At 38.9% G+C, this 21,348-nt stretch overlaps 1 protein-coding gene across 5 annotated transcripts in view; it reads right to left on the reverse strand.

Moving 5' to 3' along the window:
* Positions 1-21,348, reverse strand: part of ACTN2 (actinin, alpha 2) — a 71,018-nt gene that overhangs the window by 38,809 nt on the left and 10,861 nt on the right. For all 5 annotated transcript variants that reach the window (XM_010562613.1, XM_010562616.1, XM_010562618.1 and 2 more), the window contains exons 2-3: positions 7,184-7,298; positions 5,767-5,886 (exon numbers count right to left, since the gene is read on the reverse strand). In XM_010562613.1, coding sequence (XP_010560915.1) covers positions 5,767-5,886; positions 7,184-7,298 — 235 coding nt within the window. The remainder of the gene's footprint in view (positions 1-5,766; positions 5,887-7,183; positions 7,299-21,348) is intronic.

Consider the following 21,348-nt stretch of genomic DNA (forward strand, 5'->3'; position numbering starts at 1 on the left):
ACAAAGGAACTGAAAAAAATATGGTCTTACCCCAAATTTTAAGAAACTACAGGACATTAACTATTATTTTTTAATAAAATGGTACTCAGAAATCCCCCTATACTATTTAGACCTTTTTGAGAATTTTACCTATAGTGCCAGCACAGATTAGATATGAAGAACAGCTCAAGAGACACAGCTCCTGAGACTAAGCTACACAGATTGCTGCCAAGCAGTTCAGAAATATGGCCACGAGGTTGTAATGTCTTACAGCAATGATGCCTATGCACATTTATGTATCTTTAATATAAAATGGGATTTTTTACCTCTGGAGTTTCAATTTGTTTCAAGACTGCTTGAGTCTACCTACAACATAGGGCACTAGGAAGGTGCTTTCTCCAACCCTTCTCACACATACATGGGAGTCCCCTTCCACAAGTCAAGTCAGAATCCAATGCTCCTATATTGTAATATGAACAGTGATATCACTTATATTTCTCAACACCAAAAAAGGTACTGCCAGACCACTTCAGTGTGGTGATAATGTTAAATCAATCTGCAAAGCATGGCATGGGACTCAGGAGAACATAGTGAGACCATAGGAGGGCCCAGCACCGGCAGGGGAGGAGGTGGGACAAGGAGAGAAGGGAACAGCAGACTGCCTTTCCAGTTACCTCCACACCAAAAGCGCAGTGGAGCGGGGAAGGCACCAGCTGCTCCCCTGCTTGAAGGTGACCTCCAGCCTTCCCCAAAAAGTGGAGCAGCTGTGGCTGCCTGGGGGCCCACTGGTGTTCTGGGGAAGGAGCAGGAGGAACTTGCAGCAGACGGAATTTCATCAGTTTAACATCAAATGCCAACAGAGGTGCCAACAGAAAATGCAGTCACTCTGCTACTTAGATGTTGCCTGAATCCAGAGCAACTTTCACAGAACAAAGCAGCTGCTAGCTCCAAGACTTGAGATACGTGTTAAATTGCAGTATCATGTGACACAAGCTGTCATTTGAACCTATGGAATTAACAAATGTGGTAGGAGATATGTCACCCATCACTAGTCAATACTTACTTTGCTAGTGTGATAATCCAAGTTTATATATGAATGGCTATTTTTCTTCTTTCCCCTTTGGGTTCTACACTAATTTTCCAGAATTCTTACTTCACTTTGCCTGCCCTCCATGCATTATTACTATCTTATTGGCCCTGAAAGACCTCATGTCTCTCCAAATCTCAAAACTAAACTCTTTCAGGCAAAAAAGACTGAATGGCAATTAGGGCATGTAGCTACTTTTCTCTCCTCCCTCCTCCTCGGTCAAGTATTTCACTGTATTTTGATCAGATGTCTGATATGTATATACAGTAAAGAAGAATTTCTTCAAATGTAAAATAAATGAATTTAGATACTCAGGAGGCAATGCTGATTGTCAGGCAATCAATTCATGGATTTGCATAATCACTACATCGTTGTTTTGATTTACATATCCATATGTACACACAGACAGAATCAAAGAGCAGGAGAGGGAATTTTCTATGTTGTGCCTCAGGAGAATTTTCAAGCGATTTGCCAGCTTTGGTTTCTCATTATCTACTACTAGCATAAAACACAAAAAAGACATGTATAAAAGACAAGGAAAAATATCTAAACAGAAGAAAAACAAAAGTTGCTAAATGTCAAAAAGTATCAGTGACAAAAAAATACCGATTAATCCCTATAATTTTCCTCTACAGGTCAATAGCAGACTTCATTATTTTTTTAACTCTGCCTCTTTACTCCAGGAATATAGTTCCTACACCTCACATACGCAAAGCTACAGCTTTCTGGGGAAAAAGGTCTTGCTGGCCTATGAAGACAGGAAAGGAGAGAAGGGAAAGGGAAGGGGAAACAATAAAAACTGCCTAGGGAAAAAACTAAGCAAAGCAGTGTGGCAAGTTCTCAAAGGTTTGGTTTTTTTTTTATTCTGCTTTGGCTTTTTTTTTTTTTTCATTCTAACTTCCTTGTAGCAGATTCACAGATCATTTGGTCTTTAATATTCCTCCCACTCCCCAGAAAAGCAATACAGAAGTGTTTCCTATTAACAGGATACTTACCTTTTGTGGTTCTCCATACCTCAGTTCATTTCATTTAGGGTGCAATTACCTTCCAAATGGAGTTATTGCATTTTTTTTAAACTTAAGGGAAAACTTCTAACTCCTGAACTGCGAATGGCTTATAAGGACTACTTTCACGGCTTTTGCTTTAGCTTGACTCTCTAGTCTCACTTCACCACCAATGGAGAGGACTCTTCCACAAGACAGATCAGAGTAGCTAAACTGGGCTTCTGCTCAGCATCACAGTTAAAGGTGATCACCTCTCTCTTCCCACCCCACACACAGCCCAAGGAAGTCAGCCTCAGAACAGTAATGATGGCTTTAAAGAATATCCCTGGCCCCTTAAAAGTACGAAATTTAACTTTGTACTGATGGCCCACAGGAATCACGGTTTAATCTTTGTTTTGAGGCCCCATTTTAAATGCCAGTTGGTCCCCTTGGGCCTACATGCTCTTCACCACTCAGCATGTCAGATAATAAAACATGATCCACAGCAGATTTAGATACAAAACTTTCATGCTTTGGAAATTAAAAAGTATTCCAAGCATCCATGTAACTCTGAGAATGCCAAAACAGATGGGTACAGACAAGCCCATACGCCCCACGCTCACACATAGAGGCAGCGAGTTAAGGGGTTAAGGACTCTGATAACAATACAAGCTTAAGGAGCCTGTGTTCTGTCTCCTTGCTGGCATTCATTCCATCTTCATGCTATAATGGCTGCCCAGTCAACAATGCTGAAAAATGCAACGAAAGAAGAAAGAAGAGGCGAAGTGTGTTTTAAAACCAGATCAGATTGCTGATCCAGTCTCCAGCACAGCTACAGAAACAGTTGTCAGCCCAAGTGATAGGGTAGGGCTGTAAAGTGTGGGAGCAAGTATGCAGGACAAGGGGGCACAGGGACTCTTTAAACACATACTGGTGCCAGAGGTCCCACACTGTGAAACTATACCCAGTCAGTTGTGATACTGCATTGCTGCATCAGCACAGCACTGTGACTTAGGTAACAAATTTAATAGAGGGGATGTGGTAAACTTAACAGGGCACTAAGCATGTCTGGGCCAGAGCTGGCTTTGTGTTCAGCCTGTTTAGAGTAGGAGTGGAAGGCACACGAGTCTATCTGCTCCTGCCCACATGGATATAATCTAATGCGTGTTAGTAGCCATGCTTGACATAGTGCAATGTCTTACAATGACAGGTTCCTCTTTGCATCTAAGCTATGACAGTAGCAGTGGATTTTTCTCCTGTGCTTCCATACAAGACAGGTTTTTTAATGCTAATGAATGAATTTTTGCTTCTTATCCCTCCATTTTACAGATTGAGAATTCCAGAAACAGGCAATTAAACCCTGCAGCACAGCCAAGAACATCACCTTAATCTCCTGGCTTACTGACTACAGCCTGCTGTTACATGTAGGAAGAAATACTGAGTGCATGGACAGACATCACTTCGCAGCAACTGGCTGAGAAGCTGGAAGAGGTTACTGCCTCTTGTTCCTGCCTCTCTCCCAGAGGGAATCGCCTATTATCACAGAGCATCTAAATTCATGCCAGTTGCAGCCAAGGAGAACAGCAGGGTTAGTTTAAATGGTTTTAATGGCTGATCTGAGCTATCCCAGATGCTTTGCCTTCAGGTGATAGAGAAAGTGCTCTAGCGCTGCTCCCTAGTCTGAGCACCCTGGCAGTAATGAGCTGCAATAAGCGGGGCAAAATGAGGGAGAGGGGAGTGCAGTGGGCTGGCCTGTTCCTTTCAGGAGCAGATATGAGCTGATGTATCTCAGTTTAAATACTCCAGCCTTGCTTGAAGGACCTAGGTGTGAAAACATCAGTACCTTGTGCAAACTGTGATCAGAGAGAACAACCACTCTGTCCCACAAGATACCCCTTTTGCTACACACTTGCTTTCGGTCAGGAAGCCTCAGAGTCTCAACATGACATAACAGAAACTACCATTCATTTGCTCCACACCGGACTCTCAGTATTTCTGCACCAGCTATCAAACAGGCTTCTGTATTCTTAATTGCCATTTCCACACAAAAATCGTCTCTTCAGTACCCTCTGCTGTCTGTTCAATGCCATGTTGCTCCCAGAATAACCTGAACTGCAGAGTTTTAGGGTAGTAGTGTATTTTTCCATCCCACTTCATTTAATTCAGCAAAGGGCCCAGCTGCCCCTGACTGCCTGTACAACGGATGGAGGGAGCCAGGCACCTCTGAAATGCAGTAGAGCTCTTCTGAGCTCCGAAGTGCCTTTGGGAATTTCCCATTTCTCCCCAGAGGTGATATCTTCCCCCAAAAAGGTCTCTGTTATATGCCTAAAGATAGATGGTATGGATTTGGACTCAGATGGCCCACCCAGTTCAGTCTCAAATGAATAAAGGGCGAGTTCAAACAAACGCTCTGCCCAGAGAACACCCATTTCTTAGAATTTTGGAGTTCTAGCTCTAGAAACTGAACACATTTGGTGAATGATACTTGAGGAACCAAGCAGGCTATGTCAAACCGTTGTGGAATCAATGAATACTGATAGGTCTCTCTATTACTTCTACAGATGCCCCTACCCCACCTAATGAATCTTCCTGCTCCAGCCACAATTACAGTAAGCTCCCTGCAATCAAGGTTTGGAAGCCAGAATAAGGACATATATAAGCCTGGAGAAATCAGAAAACAGGAAGAGAAGGCTCATAAATCGATCTAAAAAGGCCTAGCAATGTGAATAGAATATAGGTAGTGCTTCTCACTGTGATACTGAAGTTACAGCTAGAGTTTTGCTCTAAGGACATGTTAGAGGCTGCCCCCAGAATGGACAGCATATCACTGAGGCTACGGAATCAAAAGTAGTTGGAAATCATGCTTGCCACATGACTCCTCTGTATGGTAATGGCTATGCAAAGCATTATGCAAATAACTCCATGGAGTAGCTAGTTCTAGACAGACCTTTGTCCTTTTTAAACAATTAATTGAATCTCATAGGAGGCATAGGCTCACTTGCAGTGAGAGCCCACCTTCTTTTGCTCAGAGTTTACACCTATCAGCATTTAGCTAGCTAACTGTCTGTTTTTATTTAACTACCTGAACAACAGAACAATAACAAAGCAATAACTTCAGTAAATAACATCCCGCCCCACTTTCTTCATATGTTCAGTCTCTCTCCAGCTACCATAATTTCTTTTGATCACTCCCTTATCTCTACATCTGAATTTTAGAAACACAGCTGCCATCCACAGTCAGTCTCATAATAAAGTGGGAGTAGGTCTCAGCCACCTGGTAGTGATGTCAGCCTTTGTCTTGTCTGAATAATACCTCCTAAAGATAAAAAAAGATCCCAGATTGGATAAAGCACATCCTAGAATCCAACCTGATTTCTAAAGGACTTCCTTAGTTCTAATAATGTATAGGAAAAACGTAATGCTCTGAAAGAAGAAATCATTATCTGAACACCCACTGAAACACAGACAATTCAATTTAACCTTGGAGACAAACGAATCTTACAGCCCATTTATACCCCTGTCCCTCTCCAGGTGTCCACAAATTTCCATCTCTCGACCTTTGACAGATATAGGTCAGCAATCAATATTAAGACATTTTTGAGGCACCCATATATAGAGAACAGCCCACGCAATTTGGCCAAGGGTCTCTGTCAGACTTCTTTGCAATGTGAATGTCTTGGATCTAAGCAAGGTGCATTGTCAAGCTCTGTCACATACCTTCCGCACCAATTGACACAAGTTTCACTCCTTTGCTGGCGATATAATCCAGAGCTTTGTTGACATTAGCAATTTTATGGAAGCGCATCTTCCCTCTGTCTGGTTTCGGTAGTCTTTCCCCTGCAGAATAACAAATTTAATGTGTTTATTGTTACATACACCTGGCTACAGATACCCTAGTGATTAGAACTCAAGGGTGAATGTGCCCTGATCACTGTCTAAAAGTTAGCAGTTATTTTAACTGGTATTTTTCTGAAAGAATGTCAAATGGCTTTGAACAAAACCCCGAAGAGAAAATTCAAATGTTGAAATATCCGACTTGGATCTTTCTAATATAGCAGTAAAACCAGAGTAAAATTTTTATGTTTGCCCTAAACATCTGGAAGATATGTGAGTGCTTCCTCCTACTCAACTTCTGGTTCATTGCTACTGTCTGTATTAGAGTAGCTGAATATTAAGAAGGCAGGATGTTCTCAGAGCTCATCCTTCCTACCTGCTGGACTGTAAAGAGAGACTAGACTCTACCCAGCAGATTAGCCATAGTATCCTTCCACATCTGACCAAGAACAATGGCCTTTAACAACCTAATCCAGTACAGCAGAGCAGCTAATTTCAGAGCATAGGCTGATGTGTTTGAATGAACTTATCTTTTCAAATGATCACAAAGAAGAATAATTTCTGAAAATATGACTCTCCATTTCATGAAGAGTGATCATTCAAAGATCTTCTTTCCCCACTGAAATCTCCAGCAGAAATGTAAACTGTCTTTTCCATAAAGACATCTTAAAAATCTTCTTGCCCTTTTTCACCTTTATTTTGTGTCTGTAACTGGAGCTATTCCCTTCCCATTCAGGGGTATTCTGAGTGTACCTTGGGGACTGCCCCTCTGAATAACACATAAAATGGGTGACAGAGTGAGTTTACATTGGTTAGTCAAAAGGAGTTCTTGGGTGTTCCACCCTTCTGAAAAATGAGACCCTTTACTTGTGACTAAATATTGATGTAGTTTTATTTTAGGCACTCACTTTTGAAAGCATTGGTCCATCCAGTGAAGTCATTAAAAGCAAAGAAAAACTTTTATACTAAAAGTGGAATAAAATGAATTTGTAACCTAAGTGTAAAGGCTTTTTAATTGTTAGGGGCTAAGACCAGGTCCTCAATGTTTGTGGTTTGTCCAACAACGCTGTGATGTCAGTGATAGCCTGATACACTGTGATATCCTGGAACACAAGCACAAAACAGAAGATTTTGGTGCTTTTTTCCCTCCTCCCTTTTGTTTCACAGTGTGTTTCATCTCTCACTTTTCATCCTACTTAGAGTTTGTGTCCACTGTTTTGAATTGTTAACAATTTTTGTTCTTTTAAGAGTGTTTCAGTTAGCATGTTGTAAATACATAGCAAACTTTATTTTAGCCAACCTGAGATAACTTCCAAGAGGAGCATCAGTTTGAGGCCGTTTCTGAAGTCCTCCTCAATGTTCTCAATCTGTGTGCCTGCTTTCCTGAGGTGGGAATTGCACCAGGCTGTAAACGTCTGTAATAATAATAATAATAATAATAATAATAAAAAAATACTTATCAGAAACACATTTTCCAAAACAATTACTAAGCCATCTGAGTAAACACTGCATCTGAGATTTTCACTACTGCCTTAGAAATTTGGATGTCCAGCTCCTATTCATTTTATACATGTTGCTGAGTTCAAAATTCTTATCCCAGATGTTCATGAAGCTGCAAAGAATTGCTTGATTAGAAGGAATACTCTGCTAGATTCTGCTCGTAAATGTGTCCCAAAAAAGATCTACACATAAAGGCAAAATTTGTCTAATGCTTATTACTACACTTAACATTTTATGAGCTCAAAATATTATGTTGGGACTTATCTGTTATACATTCTTCCTGAAAAGAAAGATTGATACGGTATAAAGAAAGCTGTGTGACAGTAAAATGTAGGCAATACCAAGCACAGAAGCAAAAATTGCTACTACTTGAATTCATGCCATGATAAACAGTTCTTACACAGATTATCTATGCCAGGGACAAGTAACATGCATTTCTCACAGGTAGGAAGTTGTGAGAACACTCTTCAGGATGAAGTAACTGAAGAGAGTCTTTATACAGCAAGGATACCAGCAAAATTGGATTTGTCCCTACTTGTAACTACAGTAAGAAACAGAATGCCTTTTGAAAACATGGACAATTAGAATGGTTTTTGAAAGTTTACAATAATTCAACCACAGACATTTCACATTCAGACCCTGCAGATATGGCCTGCCTTACCAAGAGTTTTATTTTTAAACTGTATTATATAATTTTCAGAAAACTACCACAACTTAATGAAACACACAAATGCAGATACTTAAGTTTGCAGGGCAAAATGATCACAAAAGCAACCATGAGCATTTCTCGCTCTGTGGAGAATAACCAAGTCTGCTTTTACTTGCAGAGATGAAAAGCAGAACTAACCCCATTGATCTACAGAGGTCATACACACAGTACCTTTTGTATGAATGAAATCAAAACATGGGCTACTATAAAATTTAGTAGTTAATCTGTTTTCAAATCTCCGTTACCTCTCAGCCTTCTGACAAATTCCCCGTGCTTTTCAGTGTCTGTTAAGGTATACAAAGCAAGTTGTATTTACTAGGTATTTCACCAGGTACTTAACTCTAGGTGTATAACAAGGCCATACATTTTGGTAAGTTAGACTTTAGCTACTTAAAATTGTCAGATATTTGGAATTCCCCTTCTTTTGCTATTTCAAATTACCATAGTTTTAAAAACATATAATGTAAATAGTTTAAAAATAAAATATATCCTAAATCCCCATTGTCAATATGAAATTTCCTTTGGCTTTCTTTTTTCTTGCCTTTCTTTTAGACTATTTAATATCTGTTCTCTCAGAAACAGAACAAGAAAGGCCAGTAGATGAAGGCAAAAACTTTCCTGAGAACTGAATCTTGTAAATTCTAGACACACTTGACACCTTAAGAAGATACAGATTGACTTTTCAAAAATGGTCTATTCTTAAAAATGCAACTTTCTGTTAAAGAATAATATTTTCATTGTTGTTGGGTTTGACACAATTTATGTGAAGAATTTATGTGCAGCTTGCTGGGCTCTTAGAGCTCCTACAGTGACAAGGAGCAGCCTGCTAAACTTTAGATTTATCAACTTCTCTCCAATTGAAAGGAAGAAGCAAGAAGTGCTATGCATATGGGGGAGCTGTGCAGTGAAATCCCTAACCCAGAGAAAGGAGGAGAGAGAAGACAGTATTGTTAAGTGGTTCTGGGCAGGGGTTCTGTTGACCTGCAGAGGATAAGTTGCAGGTAGAGGCATAAGAAAGTCATTCTGAATGCAGATGGAGATAAGTATGGCTGCAGCTGAAGCATCTCTGCAAATACATGTTTGAATAAAGGGATGTTAGCTTGAAAAGCAGTCATTCAGGAAGGTAAAACTTCCCTCATTTTAAGGTAACTAGCTTTACTGAGCTCATGGGAGACCTGAAACCAGAGTGTATCAAGCATCACAACAGATACTAGGCACCTCTACCCTCAGGGCTCAACATGATAGAGTCTTAGCATGGTATTTGGTTTGGATTATTATAGGGTTAGGATCTAGTTTATAAGACTAATTTGTCTGCCTCAAGCAGTATCTTGTTCTAGTGATATGTATCTAAAAAGGCTTAGCACCACATTAAGTCATTTGCAAATATTAAATATTACAAGCAGCATCCTTGGAAGGAACAACATTATGGTAATACAGAAAAAACAGCTGAAAGCATTCAAGAGTAAATGCACATGAACCTTGCATGGCAATTCGGCAATAAATATTAGAAAGCTTAACCAGTAAATGAATGAGCCTTTCATTAATTAAGTTTATGTGATGGACATGTGCTTATCTGCAGATGCTATTGCAGTTTGTAGAATTGTTCCAAGCACACCATGCTAACCTCAAAGAGGAATTTGGAGAAAAACCTCAGCCATTTCCATCTCTTTTAGACGTTTATGGTGAACGTTCTGACCTTGTACCACTCAAGTAAATGAGTTTTCCCCATTTTTCATTTAATTAAGGATTTAATGGCAATGACCCCACTAGTTGAGCAGTCTTAAAATGCAAATCTCATTCCTACTGTGAAGAAAGCTACTAACTTAGTTTCTTAAGAAGAAATAGAACCTGGCACTTCTTAGCTCATATATGCATATATAAATATACATGTATAAAAGCAATATAGAATTTTGTCCACCTCTAATCTCACTGTGGTCCTCTACTTCACCTCTACAACAGCTGACTCAACTTACCGGATGCCGCACTGATAGACACAAAACGTAAGTTTTATCCGAAGATCCCAAAGTTTTCAGATAATCTAGATAGTTTATCTTGAAAACAGACACTGTTACAGCACTGAATTTGCTGAGAGACAAACTCTCTTCTCAATCTTGTTCATTTTATGAAGACACTAAGCAGCCAATGTTGCTATGATATAAACAAGGAAACAATGCTACTACTGCCGAGTCAAGTTGTTTTCAAGAAATCATTTGATGACAGTCACTGGTTTTATGGGCTGCCTTTTTATATCTGTAGGTTATTTAAGATTCTTTCTAGTAGTATTGGGGTTTGTCATTGACACTGTACAATTCTGAAGGATAAACTTGAAATTACCTACAAAGCATCCATTCATGAGATAACAAGTTCTGCTGAAGCACTCTACTGTGCGTGGATTCTTTATTTAGACTATCTGTATCTAGACAGTTTGGATTATCTTCTATATCTAGAAGAAGAGATTTAGATCTTTTATCTAAACTACAGTTTCTCAGAGCTTTCTGTTTTACCAGTACACCAGTTAATGAAATGGTGCTATCCCCTTATGACAGTTGTCTTGTGCCTCATGGAAAGTATTGCTGCAGTACATTACAGCAGACTCTCAGCATGTGGCCTCATAGCCTGATGCCTTCCAAATTGGCTTATTTTCCTAGGACTAAACGTGGTTAGGAATGCTACTTAAGGAAGTGTTTACTATGTTTCAGTGATGCAATCCATAAGTGACTATATTAAAACTACTGCAAAACTTAACTTGCAAATTTTAACAGGTTCCACAGTCTACATTTTATTTAACCCTCGTCCTGCTATTCTTATTGTGATACCACTTGTTGTCACTGCTTTGGCTTTAACTAACAGTTCTATTCATAGTTATTAAGAAACAATTCAAAGCACGTTTAAGTCCTAGAGATCAAGATACAGCCAGCATATAGTACCCTGCAAATTTGTAATCCACTGGGATTTAAAAGCTATTAAATGACTTAGACAAAGCAAATTCCTTCTTCTGCTGAGCTGTACAGCACATTTCAGAGTATCAGGTTGCCCAGAGAAACAAGGCAGGACTGAAGGCACCAAGCCGAATACCAGCAGGAATACAAATAAGTGCCTAGAAAGCTAGACATTTCTTTTTAGAATTTATTTACCATAGGTGGCTCTACAAATTTAAAAAATAAATAAATAAACATTTCTCCTTTCTGAAGCTGTTACTACAAAAGAAATTTTGCTGACAGTCTTAGATGAGAGACCACAGAAGAGGGGATGCAGGCCAGGAAGCCAAACAATTTGCAGTCACACAGATAAATGTTCTCTTAATGCACTATTAATTGCCTACTGCTGTCACAGGTCTATTTTGGAAAAGCTAACTCCAGAAAAGGGAGTGTAGTTTATGTTCTATGCCCACTTAGCCTGATTGTGAAGACTGCCGATAGCGTGTTCTCCATAATTTGGATTCATAGATATGTGATGGCAAAGTGTGTACCTGAGTGAAAAAAAACCCTTGCCTGATAGTTTACTCAGGCCACTTAATTTTACAAGCCCTTGACAAGTAGAATTGCAACCAAGGGGCAGAAAAAGGAGATATCAACTGCAGCTAAGGACATGCTTTGATGGAAAAAGTGGTATCTCTCAGACCTGAATTGTCCTACACTCCCAAGAAAGCCCACATGTCCTTTTATGTGAGTGTAATGATAACTTTCTTTTGATAGTGCTTCAAAGCCAGTTTCATATGTACATGTGATAATAGGGACAGAGAATTGAGAAAGCACCAGTTACCACCCTTTCCAATACTGTTACCCATCAGTGGGTCACGAGACAACTTGTTCCACCTGCTGAAGATACAGGTTAAATTTCTAGTTTGGCACTGACAGTAAGTCCAAAATGTACATCACCAAAACAGCAGCATAACTTGTATGGGGACATGTATAGGTGATACACTCCACAAGTTCAGGAAGATTTATTTACTTGCACTCAGAATTGGAATTGAGAAGTGGATCCAGCCGAATAAAGGATTAGAGACCTGTATCCTATTTAGTATGCATATCTCATAACAAAGGTTAACACTGCCTTTCACTCTCTCTAACTCAAATCAATTTCTGTCTGCTATAATATTTACAAGTTTTAAAAACTAATATTGATTTTAAAAGGCATGCGTCTGCTTGTCTGTACTCCTACCAGAAAGGCTACTGGCCCAGCGTCATCTGTTTGTTGAGTTTCTAGCCTTTCTGTAACATTTACGTAAGATAATATAGACAAAATCCAATTTTAACCTATGAGTTGTGAAAAATATTGCATTAATAGGAAACTTAATACTTCCCGTGTCTGTTAACTAAAGCAGAAGCACAACCCATTTTAAGTGGACCTTAAATTCCAATACCCAGAGCAGGAGAACACACCTGAAGAAAATTAACTTCAAATATAAACATTCAACACATTTTTTTATATACATATGTGTTATCCTTAATTATCTCAGTCTAATAGAGCTGTTTCTTAAAACTCGGCTTTATAGCCCTTCTTCTGAAGTATTCTTCCTCTCCATTTCTGCTAGCTGAGGGTCTTCATTACTTCTAGGCTAAATGGGATGCAGTGATTCACTCTGTAGTTATACAGAACATTACTGGGCTCTGAGCTCATGGCAAGGGTGTTACAGAAAGAGCTCTGCCAGAACATTCCCACTAGGCCAGACTGAGGTTTCCCCTTGAAGAATTTCCCATCTGTCTGTTATCCATGTTTTAAAAGTTAAGTTGTGAACCTGCAACATGATCTCCTAGCTCCTGTGTCCACACAGTGTTCTACTGAGTGCAGGATCAGGGCTTTTCTCTGGGCTTGGGATACAGTCTGCGTTGGCCCTTGTTCTCTTAACTATTTAATTCTGCTCCCAAAAGAAGGGGCATGAAGGTGAAACACAGCAGAAAATTGCACAGCCTTTATAAACTAGCTTGATGTAAACCATTGACTACACATGGCAACTTTTACATGTTCCTAAAACGTCTAGATCAGCTGCATTTTTAGTATATTAGGTGCACGAGTACATTTTTATGAATTGAAAATAAATAAAATCTTACATCTTACTTGTTGAATTATTGTTAACTATCCCCTTGCTCTTATTTCCCCTTGCAGTGGAAACCTAAATGCATTGGTATATGCTAGTAAAATAACTAGAGTAATTATAATAGGAGAGGTGGTTCACCAGTACAACTCGATCACGCCAGAAGACTTGGTAGGCAAAGTGGGATTTTAACACTAAACACACCAGAGCACGGCAACAACTCAAATGAAGCACAGTGACGGCACAGTAAAGGACATCATGAAGGCTAAGGTAGGGGAAATGTTTAGCATGTTCCTAAAGGTCATTAAAAGGAAACCCTCAGATCATAGGCAGTATGTCAAAGCCAAATGCCTGGGAACAACAGAAAGGATAGCATAGAACCGTCTTACAAAGGAAGTGAGTAGAAGTTCCATCACAAGGTCCCCAAATCCAAAGTTGGGGAAAGCCCTCCCTGCTCCAGCACAGTCATTCATATAGCTGAACAGATGATGTCAGAGATGATACACTAGCGTACTTTGCACTGTCAGCAGATCTGCTCTAGTAACTAATGGAACTTCACCCCAGTTCCTTAATTTTATCATTCACAGGAGACGTCGTCAAAGGGTTGCATTCATCACATAGGCCATTGCACATGTCTTGCTAGCATTCCGCATTTTGCTTGCATGGAAGAGCCTGGGGAGACCTCAGTCCTTACAAAGCAGATGGCTTAATCCTGTGCAAGTCTAGGGTTTCCTGTAAAACATGCAACCTCCTCCCAGCACGGAATGATTGCATGTCTGTTTTACAGTGCTCACTATTAACAAAAAATACAGAGCATGTAAATATTCCTTCAAGAACGACTTGGCAAGGCTGAACCCCAAGAAATGTCAAAAAGATTATTGAGCCTTTTGTTACAAAGTGAGTGACATTAGTGCTTTCTTTCAGAGGAGACTGTTGTCCCATTGGTCTAAAATGGAAGAAAACTCAGGAGGCAGCAAGATGTATGGGAAATTCAATATGGGTCACTGCATGCACTGTCCTCACCTCAGCCTTTTTTTCTTAATGGAAGAACAGGAAGGAATAGAAGGATATAAGAGGTTTCACAAGGTCTTTGGAGGGGCTAAACCAGTTAAAAAATTGCAAGGTTTATTAGGAGCAGGCAGATAATATCTTTATTGGATCACCTGAGATGGCTGGAAAAGACAAAGAAGTTTTCAGGCACTTAAGCCCATCTTTACATCTGAGAGAGAACCATCATGAGAGAGCCTTGAGCATGAAAATTTAGGTAAGTCTTCAGACAACTCGGGATTTTGATAGACCATCAGTATAATGCCACAACAGCTCTACTCCCTGAAGGAAGCGCCTTCCTTTTTCATTATTGTTGGTGACACCCATTTATGAAAGTTTTACAGCAGCAGGCATCTGCGTGATCCAAATGTGTGACTTCTCAAAACACATGCAGTACCATAAGGTTGTCCGCTTGTTTATTTTTACCAGTTTAAAATAATTCAGCCTATTTTAAATGTATTTTCAATCAGAAACATTGATATTTTAGAAGTAGGAGCACATGCAATGTTTAAAATCCCATTTGAAACTAAAAAGTGTTCAGGATCTGTAGGACAATTCTGGTCTAAATCTACTTTTCATTTTTGGAATTTCAAGAATCACTCAAATAAGAGAACCCTGCTCAGAAAAATAATGCAGAAATAAAAGAGGCAAGAATCCAATTAAAAACTTTAGTAAAAGCATGGGCATGGTTTTACCTTGCATTATAAAAACTGCAAGATATCTTTACCCATTCTTATCTTTACATTGTAACTGCAACCTACTCAATTTGTTAAGTTGAAGGGATAGAAAGACAAAGAAACTGTCAGGAAAAAAAACCCACTATGGTCTACTTCTGGTATGTACTTTTAATTCTGAGTATTTTTTAACACATTCCTATCACTAAGCAGACCAGAGTGGTCTGTGGTAAATTTACATGTGGCAAATTTAATAATAAAGTGAGCAAGTAGCATCAACTTTTGCAGAACCCAATTTTATACTTTAAAAATTAAACTTCCAAGGACAAGAAAGTGAAAACTTCTGTTGTGCTACCTTTCTAAGCCTGCATTTAGATACATGCATGTCCTCCCCTCATGATTTTGCCTATCTAAAATCTAGACATTCATCCTAGTTCCACCTAGCTAAGCTAGAGTATTTTAAAGGTCCTCCTACCAGGACTTTACAGAAGCAGATCTCTTTTATGTCACATACCTAAGCTGGTTGCAACAGCAGAGAGCTATTTATCTAAGAGGAAAACTAAACACAAAAACATATGAGAATAATTAAAAAAAAAAAAAAAAAGTGTTTAGCAAGTCAGTTTATTCCTACTAATGGTGAGTAATGGCTCACTATTAAGTGGAAGGGCTTATTAATAATACTTCTGTAGGAATCTGCACTGAACCATTTCCTATACTACTCATTTTGATGACAGAATAGAGTGTATGCTTATAACATTTGAATATGACAGCAAAATTATGGGTCTGTAAGTATGTTTCATGACAGAGCTACAATTCAAACTAATCTCAACAAATCAGTGAAATGACTTGAAGAAAGCTGGATGCAGATTAGCAGGAAGTCTGAAGTACGGCCCTCCTCCCGTAATATACAACTGCAAAACCACAGGATGGAGAACAACTGCCAGGGCAGTAGCACTGAAGAAAAGGATCTGGGAACAACAGTGGATCACAACGTAATCTGATTAAAAAATGTTGTGCTGTTATAAAAGGCAACTACAATATTGGGATGTCTAAGCAAAAGAACAGTGTATTAATATCTGAAGTATTTCTTTCAATCTCCTCAGTGCTGGAAAGGGATTAGCTGTAATATCTTCCCCTCTTTCGGGCACAAAATTCAAGAACAATATGGACCAGTTGGAGAGAATCCACAAAACAGCCATGAAAAGAAAAAAATTCTAGGAAACTTCATCTTTGAAAAATATAGATCCATTGGGCGGGTTTAATCATGAGAAGTTTGAAAAGAGAGTAATACTTGTCTCAACCATTTAAGAAGTCACAACAGAGAAGAGAAATAAATCAGTAGATTATTCTCAATAAGATAGATAGTCATGAGCTTAAACAATGAGGAAGATTTAGATTAATTTGTAAATGTGGAACCCTTCTTCTTGGACATCATCACGAACAAGTTGGATAAATATGTCGAGAACAGCATGAACATATTTGCTTCTGCCCAAAAGTAGAGGAATGAACTAAATGATTTCCCACATCCTCCCAGTCATGCTTTCTATGATGTTCATGGAAGATTCCCATCCTAATTGACATCTATGCTGCAGCTTTGAAAAGGGAGAATAGGCAAGAAGACTCTTTTTCCTTCCAGATTCTGTGGCTGAGAAGCCCTAAAGCTTAGGTATATATGTTATCCAAAGACTACAAAATAAGAAGTCATTCAGTGGAAAAAACCTCCCTTTTAGGAATCCAAGCACTGCGTATGCAACAGATAGCTGTAAATTTTGTTTCTGTCAGGGTGTTCTTTCTGTGATGATCCCCATTTCCCTCTCCTACTTTCACATGACCCCCTAATTTCCCTTAGCAAAATGAAATACAATACTGGAGGAGATTTGTCAGGGATATTAGAGAAAAAGAAAGTAGAAGGGTCAAGACAGAGAATAATAAAGAAACAAAGCTGAAGAAACGTAACAGGAGGGGAAAGAAGATTCAAAGTCAATAGGCAGAAGAGTGTTCACAGAAAGTTAAACATAAACCAAATTAAAATGAAAGTGGATTCAATGCTCTGTTCTATGGGTACATACATTTCCCAAGGTCTGTATTACGATCTTGGAGAAGAAATCCTGATGCTTGTGTTTTCTCCCCAACTTTGCGACAGCCTTTAAGTCATTTAAGACACGAATTTTAAAAATGTTTTTATTGTCCTAAATGCTGAGCATTTTATGACCCATGATTCCTCATATGGGACTATAAGCCTTTCAACAACAATGGGAGCAGATGTTAGCCATAGCTGAGTACTTCTAAGTGTCCCACTTCTGTATTCAAGGATAATGAGAATAATAAACGCACCATATCCCACAGCACTATTGGGGGGGAAAATTCACCATTGCTTTTGAGGTGCTCAAACTCTACCCTGAAAAAAAGCCCAGTAAAGAAATAGAAGCAAGAAAGATTAGAAAGTTGACAAAACTATAGATATAAATAAAGAACTGTAAAACTGATCAAAACCAGAACCTACTGTGAACAGATGGAAAACAACACATAACAATTACCAACATCTTCAGCATCTGTTCTCAGTCATCCAAAGTTAACTCTACATTTAAAAATCAAAGTTAGCTGTTTAGCATAAACCAGTTACCTACTACTGTAAATCTAGTTGCATGCTAGCTATCCTTCCCTCCTTAAACTCAGTGAATTACGAAATGTGCCAGCCACTTAGGAATGGAGAAAGAAGTCGCTCAGGGAACTGTTAAGAATGGCAATGACTGTGAATAACCCCACAGATGCAATCTGAGAAAGCATTTTCACATACAGAAATTGTTTTAGCTTTCACCTCTAGGATGAAAAGTCACTGTCCCTACCTCTCACTAATAAGGTCAGTTTTGAGCACCTCCAACGAAGCTGCCATTTCTGGTGGCTTAAGTGATGGGGACACCTGTCCCCCCAAGAGCTAAACTGAGAGTACAACTCACCTCATAGACATTATCAAACAGCCTGCATGTGTTAGCAACCTTGTCACTTATTCACCTGGCCTGGGTTCAAAACACTGACCTAAAAGTGAAAGGTTCCCCCCAGCCACGCATTCCCAACCAATAAATTAAAAGTCCATCTTCAGTACAAGATTATCTTTCATCATGAATTGGGGTGTAGGAGCTATTAGAATATTCCACTCAGAAGGCTTTGCAATACTGAGACTTTCAATTAATATTGTCACCACCTCGCTAAGTGGTGACAGAGGTCAGGGTTTTGCAAGTCAGCTTTCTCTTGGATGTGAATGACTGTTTTTGCAGTATAGTTTGTTCTTTCACATCATATGCATGAATCCTTGAAAAAAGATGGTCACAAACAGCATCCAGGCAATACTCTTTGAGAACCCTTTGTCCAAATGGCAATGTCCGGCTGGCTGTCTTACAGCAGCCCTGGATAATTCATTCTAGCTAGATGGAGTAATGGGGAGCAATCCCTTGCTGTTTGCAATGATCTTACCTCTTCATCTTCCCTTCTACTTCAATAACACTATGCATGACATTCATTTACAGTTATACACTACCTTTCTGATGATTCTACTCTCTTTGCCTTTTATGTAAAACAACAAGTATGTTAATACCTTGTCATAACAGAATTAATACCTCTGAATTTTTTTGATTACATACCATTATTCAATGCATTAAAATGCTCAAGGTACAAGATTAGCACTACAGAATGGTAAATAAATGGTATAATCTGTGAAGTAAACAAAGTTCTCAAATTACTAACAAATTTCTGAGTTATAATAGCCCCCATATTAAATTGCTTTCTCCAATGAGAGTGAAAAGACAGACAGTAAGTAAAGACTCAACATTTGAGTCCTTGCTCTTCCAGAGCTTTTTGTACAACTTCAAGCAGTGAAACCTCTTTACATGTCTGTCCAAAATCTTTACCCCTCAGTAGAGGTGAAATGTAAATATGGCCCACGGACTGAGAGTTCTAAATGCAGAATTAGGAGGGCTCTGTTCATCTCTAAAATTGAGTGACTGTGCCGTATTTTACAGTCTCATGTACATTTTGCAAATTTAAAATGCTGTAGCAAGTGAAAACTTCTATTTCACAAGGCTCAAAAACCAAATATTGGTGAAAAAGGTATCTGTGAGTCAGGCATATTCAGAACACAGTTCTTAAATGGGAGCAAGGCTTTAAAAACAACACAAAACCAAACAAACAAGAGACTAATGTAGCAACAGAAATGCGAAGTTTAGAATAATCTATTTTTTGTCAATGCCTTTTGTTTTATTTTCAGATATTGATTTTGTATTTCCCTCAAAGGAAAAGTTGATGGACATGTTGATCTCTTTCAATAGGCCATATTTTTTCTAGCATATAATAATTTAACAATTAATAGATCATGGTTTGGTTTTTTTGTTTGTTTTGTTTTTTTTGTTTTTTTTTTTACATGCAACACTGCCAAATTTTGCCCTTGAAAATGTCTCCTCGTGAAATCTGCAGAAATAGAGAAGCATCGCCCACAAGGACCCGTGCCGTTTTGACAGAGACACAGTACTCCCACACAGCATGACTGGGACTGTACAGCGTCCAGACTGAACCTCTGAGGACTGCCAACCATTTGCATGGCACAACAGTATTTTCCTCTAACAGGGTAACCTAACTTTAAAGCATACTAACCAAATATTCTCTGTTCCAATACACTCCACTTTGCAGAGCTTGAATTTACACTACAAAAACAAGTAATTCTGACATTGCAACCTGAAGCAGTATGGTTATAGCAACTACTATCTTACACAGCATTCCTGTTCGCTTTACACCACAAAACTTTACAGCACATACCTACAAATAAATCGGTTCACGCCCAGCTGTCAGAGCATTAAAATAGATTTGCCACTACGCTGCACAAAGTTGAGGGCAGGAAAGAGATGTTGTACACATTTTTATAAAAGCTTCAATGGACTCTATCACCCATGCAATAAGGATTGCATCTTTGCATTTATATAGAAATATATATTCATATCTCGAAGTACTGTCCAAAAGATACCTCTCCCCAACCAATCAGGTAGGACACTAGGGTCCTAAGCAGAGAGCTTGCAGAGCATGAAGTGTGTAGGTTCTGTTAGAAACTCCAATGTACTGATGCACGCTCCCAAACATCTCTCTTTCTTGCAGCCTCTCTCTCTTGCTCTCTGCAACTTTTTAGATACAGATCTTGGGTGAACAAAAGCAAGACAACTCTTGATACTTTTGAAGGCACACTCAATTCATGGAACAGTGAGCTATTTGCATTCTGGTGCTTTCTGGATCACTTTTGACCAAGGTGATATTTCGGAGGTCTCACTGTAAGCACCAGTTAGACAGAGAACTATATTTAAGGCACACTTTTTAGATCTAACTACTGAAAAACTAAAAAACACAAGGACAGAAAAAGCTATTTAGTATGCCATGGGACCAAAACATCCAACAAAATGTTGAACTGTTATAGGGTCAAAAGAAATTCCCTCATTTCTACATGGCTCAGACGGAGTTAATTCTGGAACACCACCTTCCATGCTCAGCATTTCTACTTCACAAGAGTATCAACAAACTAGAAGGCATCTTCAGAAAAGGATTCACAGTAAAAATGCCAACAGGTTTGGAGGGAACTGTTTCAGCAATGAAAAAAAGGTTTGAGACCTGACATTTTTCTTGTTTTTCTCTCCCTCTGTATTCTTTTCCAACCGGCCACTTCTTTGCTATTACAGAACAAAAGCATAATCCCTTTTATATTTGCCTCCCCCTGTGGAGAGTTAAAAACAAAGTATAGGTAATCCAAAAAGGGTCTTGAATAGTGTCTGCAAGGGACAAATCTGCAGGTGAGTTTTAAAGGTGAAGTCTATGCCCTTTATACCATCTGGAGCCTTCTCTCAAGTATATTAAACAAAGAACATGCATTACCACTACCCTATCAGTGCCAAAGGAACCTTCTTATAAAGGGATCCTATCTCCTGTTCTCCTTTCCAATCTCGGGTCCTTCTTCTACCAACTGTGCCCTACAGCGCTCCTCCTGGTTTCCCAAGAGCTCCTGAACTATCACAGATAGTGCTGGCTAACGTTATTTCAGTAGATACGCATTTGAATGACCAACTACTATTTAGGATGAGATGAAAGAAACATTCCCATGTTATAGTATCAAGGAACTAAAGGTATGCCCTCTGGAAATAGAAGGATTAATTGAAGTAGGCTAATCTAGGATTTAGTTGACTGGATTTCCAAATGTCTTTCCCTTGCTTTCTCTGTTGATTTTCTTCACCATGCTATCTTTATCCAGTAATTATACACTACATGGCCAGGTGAGTAAGTAAATACATTATACATCGGTCAATATAGTCAGAGTGGGATAAAAGTATGTTCCTATCCAATTTATCAACATTCTTTAAAACACTTCCACAATGAGAAAAGCATGTCTTCTGACTGATAACGCTAAAACAGATTTTGAAAGTTTTTTCAATTCTACACACACTAACACACAGAGCTTTAAGACCCCGACACCA

The sequence above is a fragment of the Haliaeetus leucocephalus genome, unplaced genomic scaffold, assembly GCF_000737465.1.
Source record: "Haliaeetus leucocephalus isolate CR32 unplaced genomic scaffold, Haliaeetus_leucocephalus-4.0 Scaffold162, whole genome shotgun sequence".
Taxonomy (NCBI): domain Eukaryota; kingdom Metazoa; phylum Chordata; class Aves; order Accipitriformes; family Accipitridae; genus Haliaeetus; species Haliaeetus leucocephalus.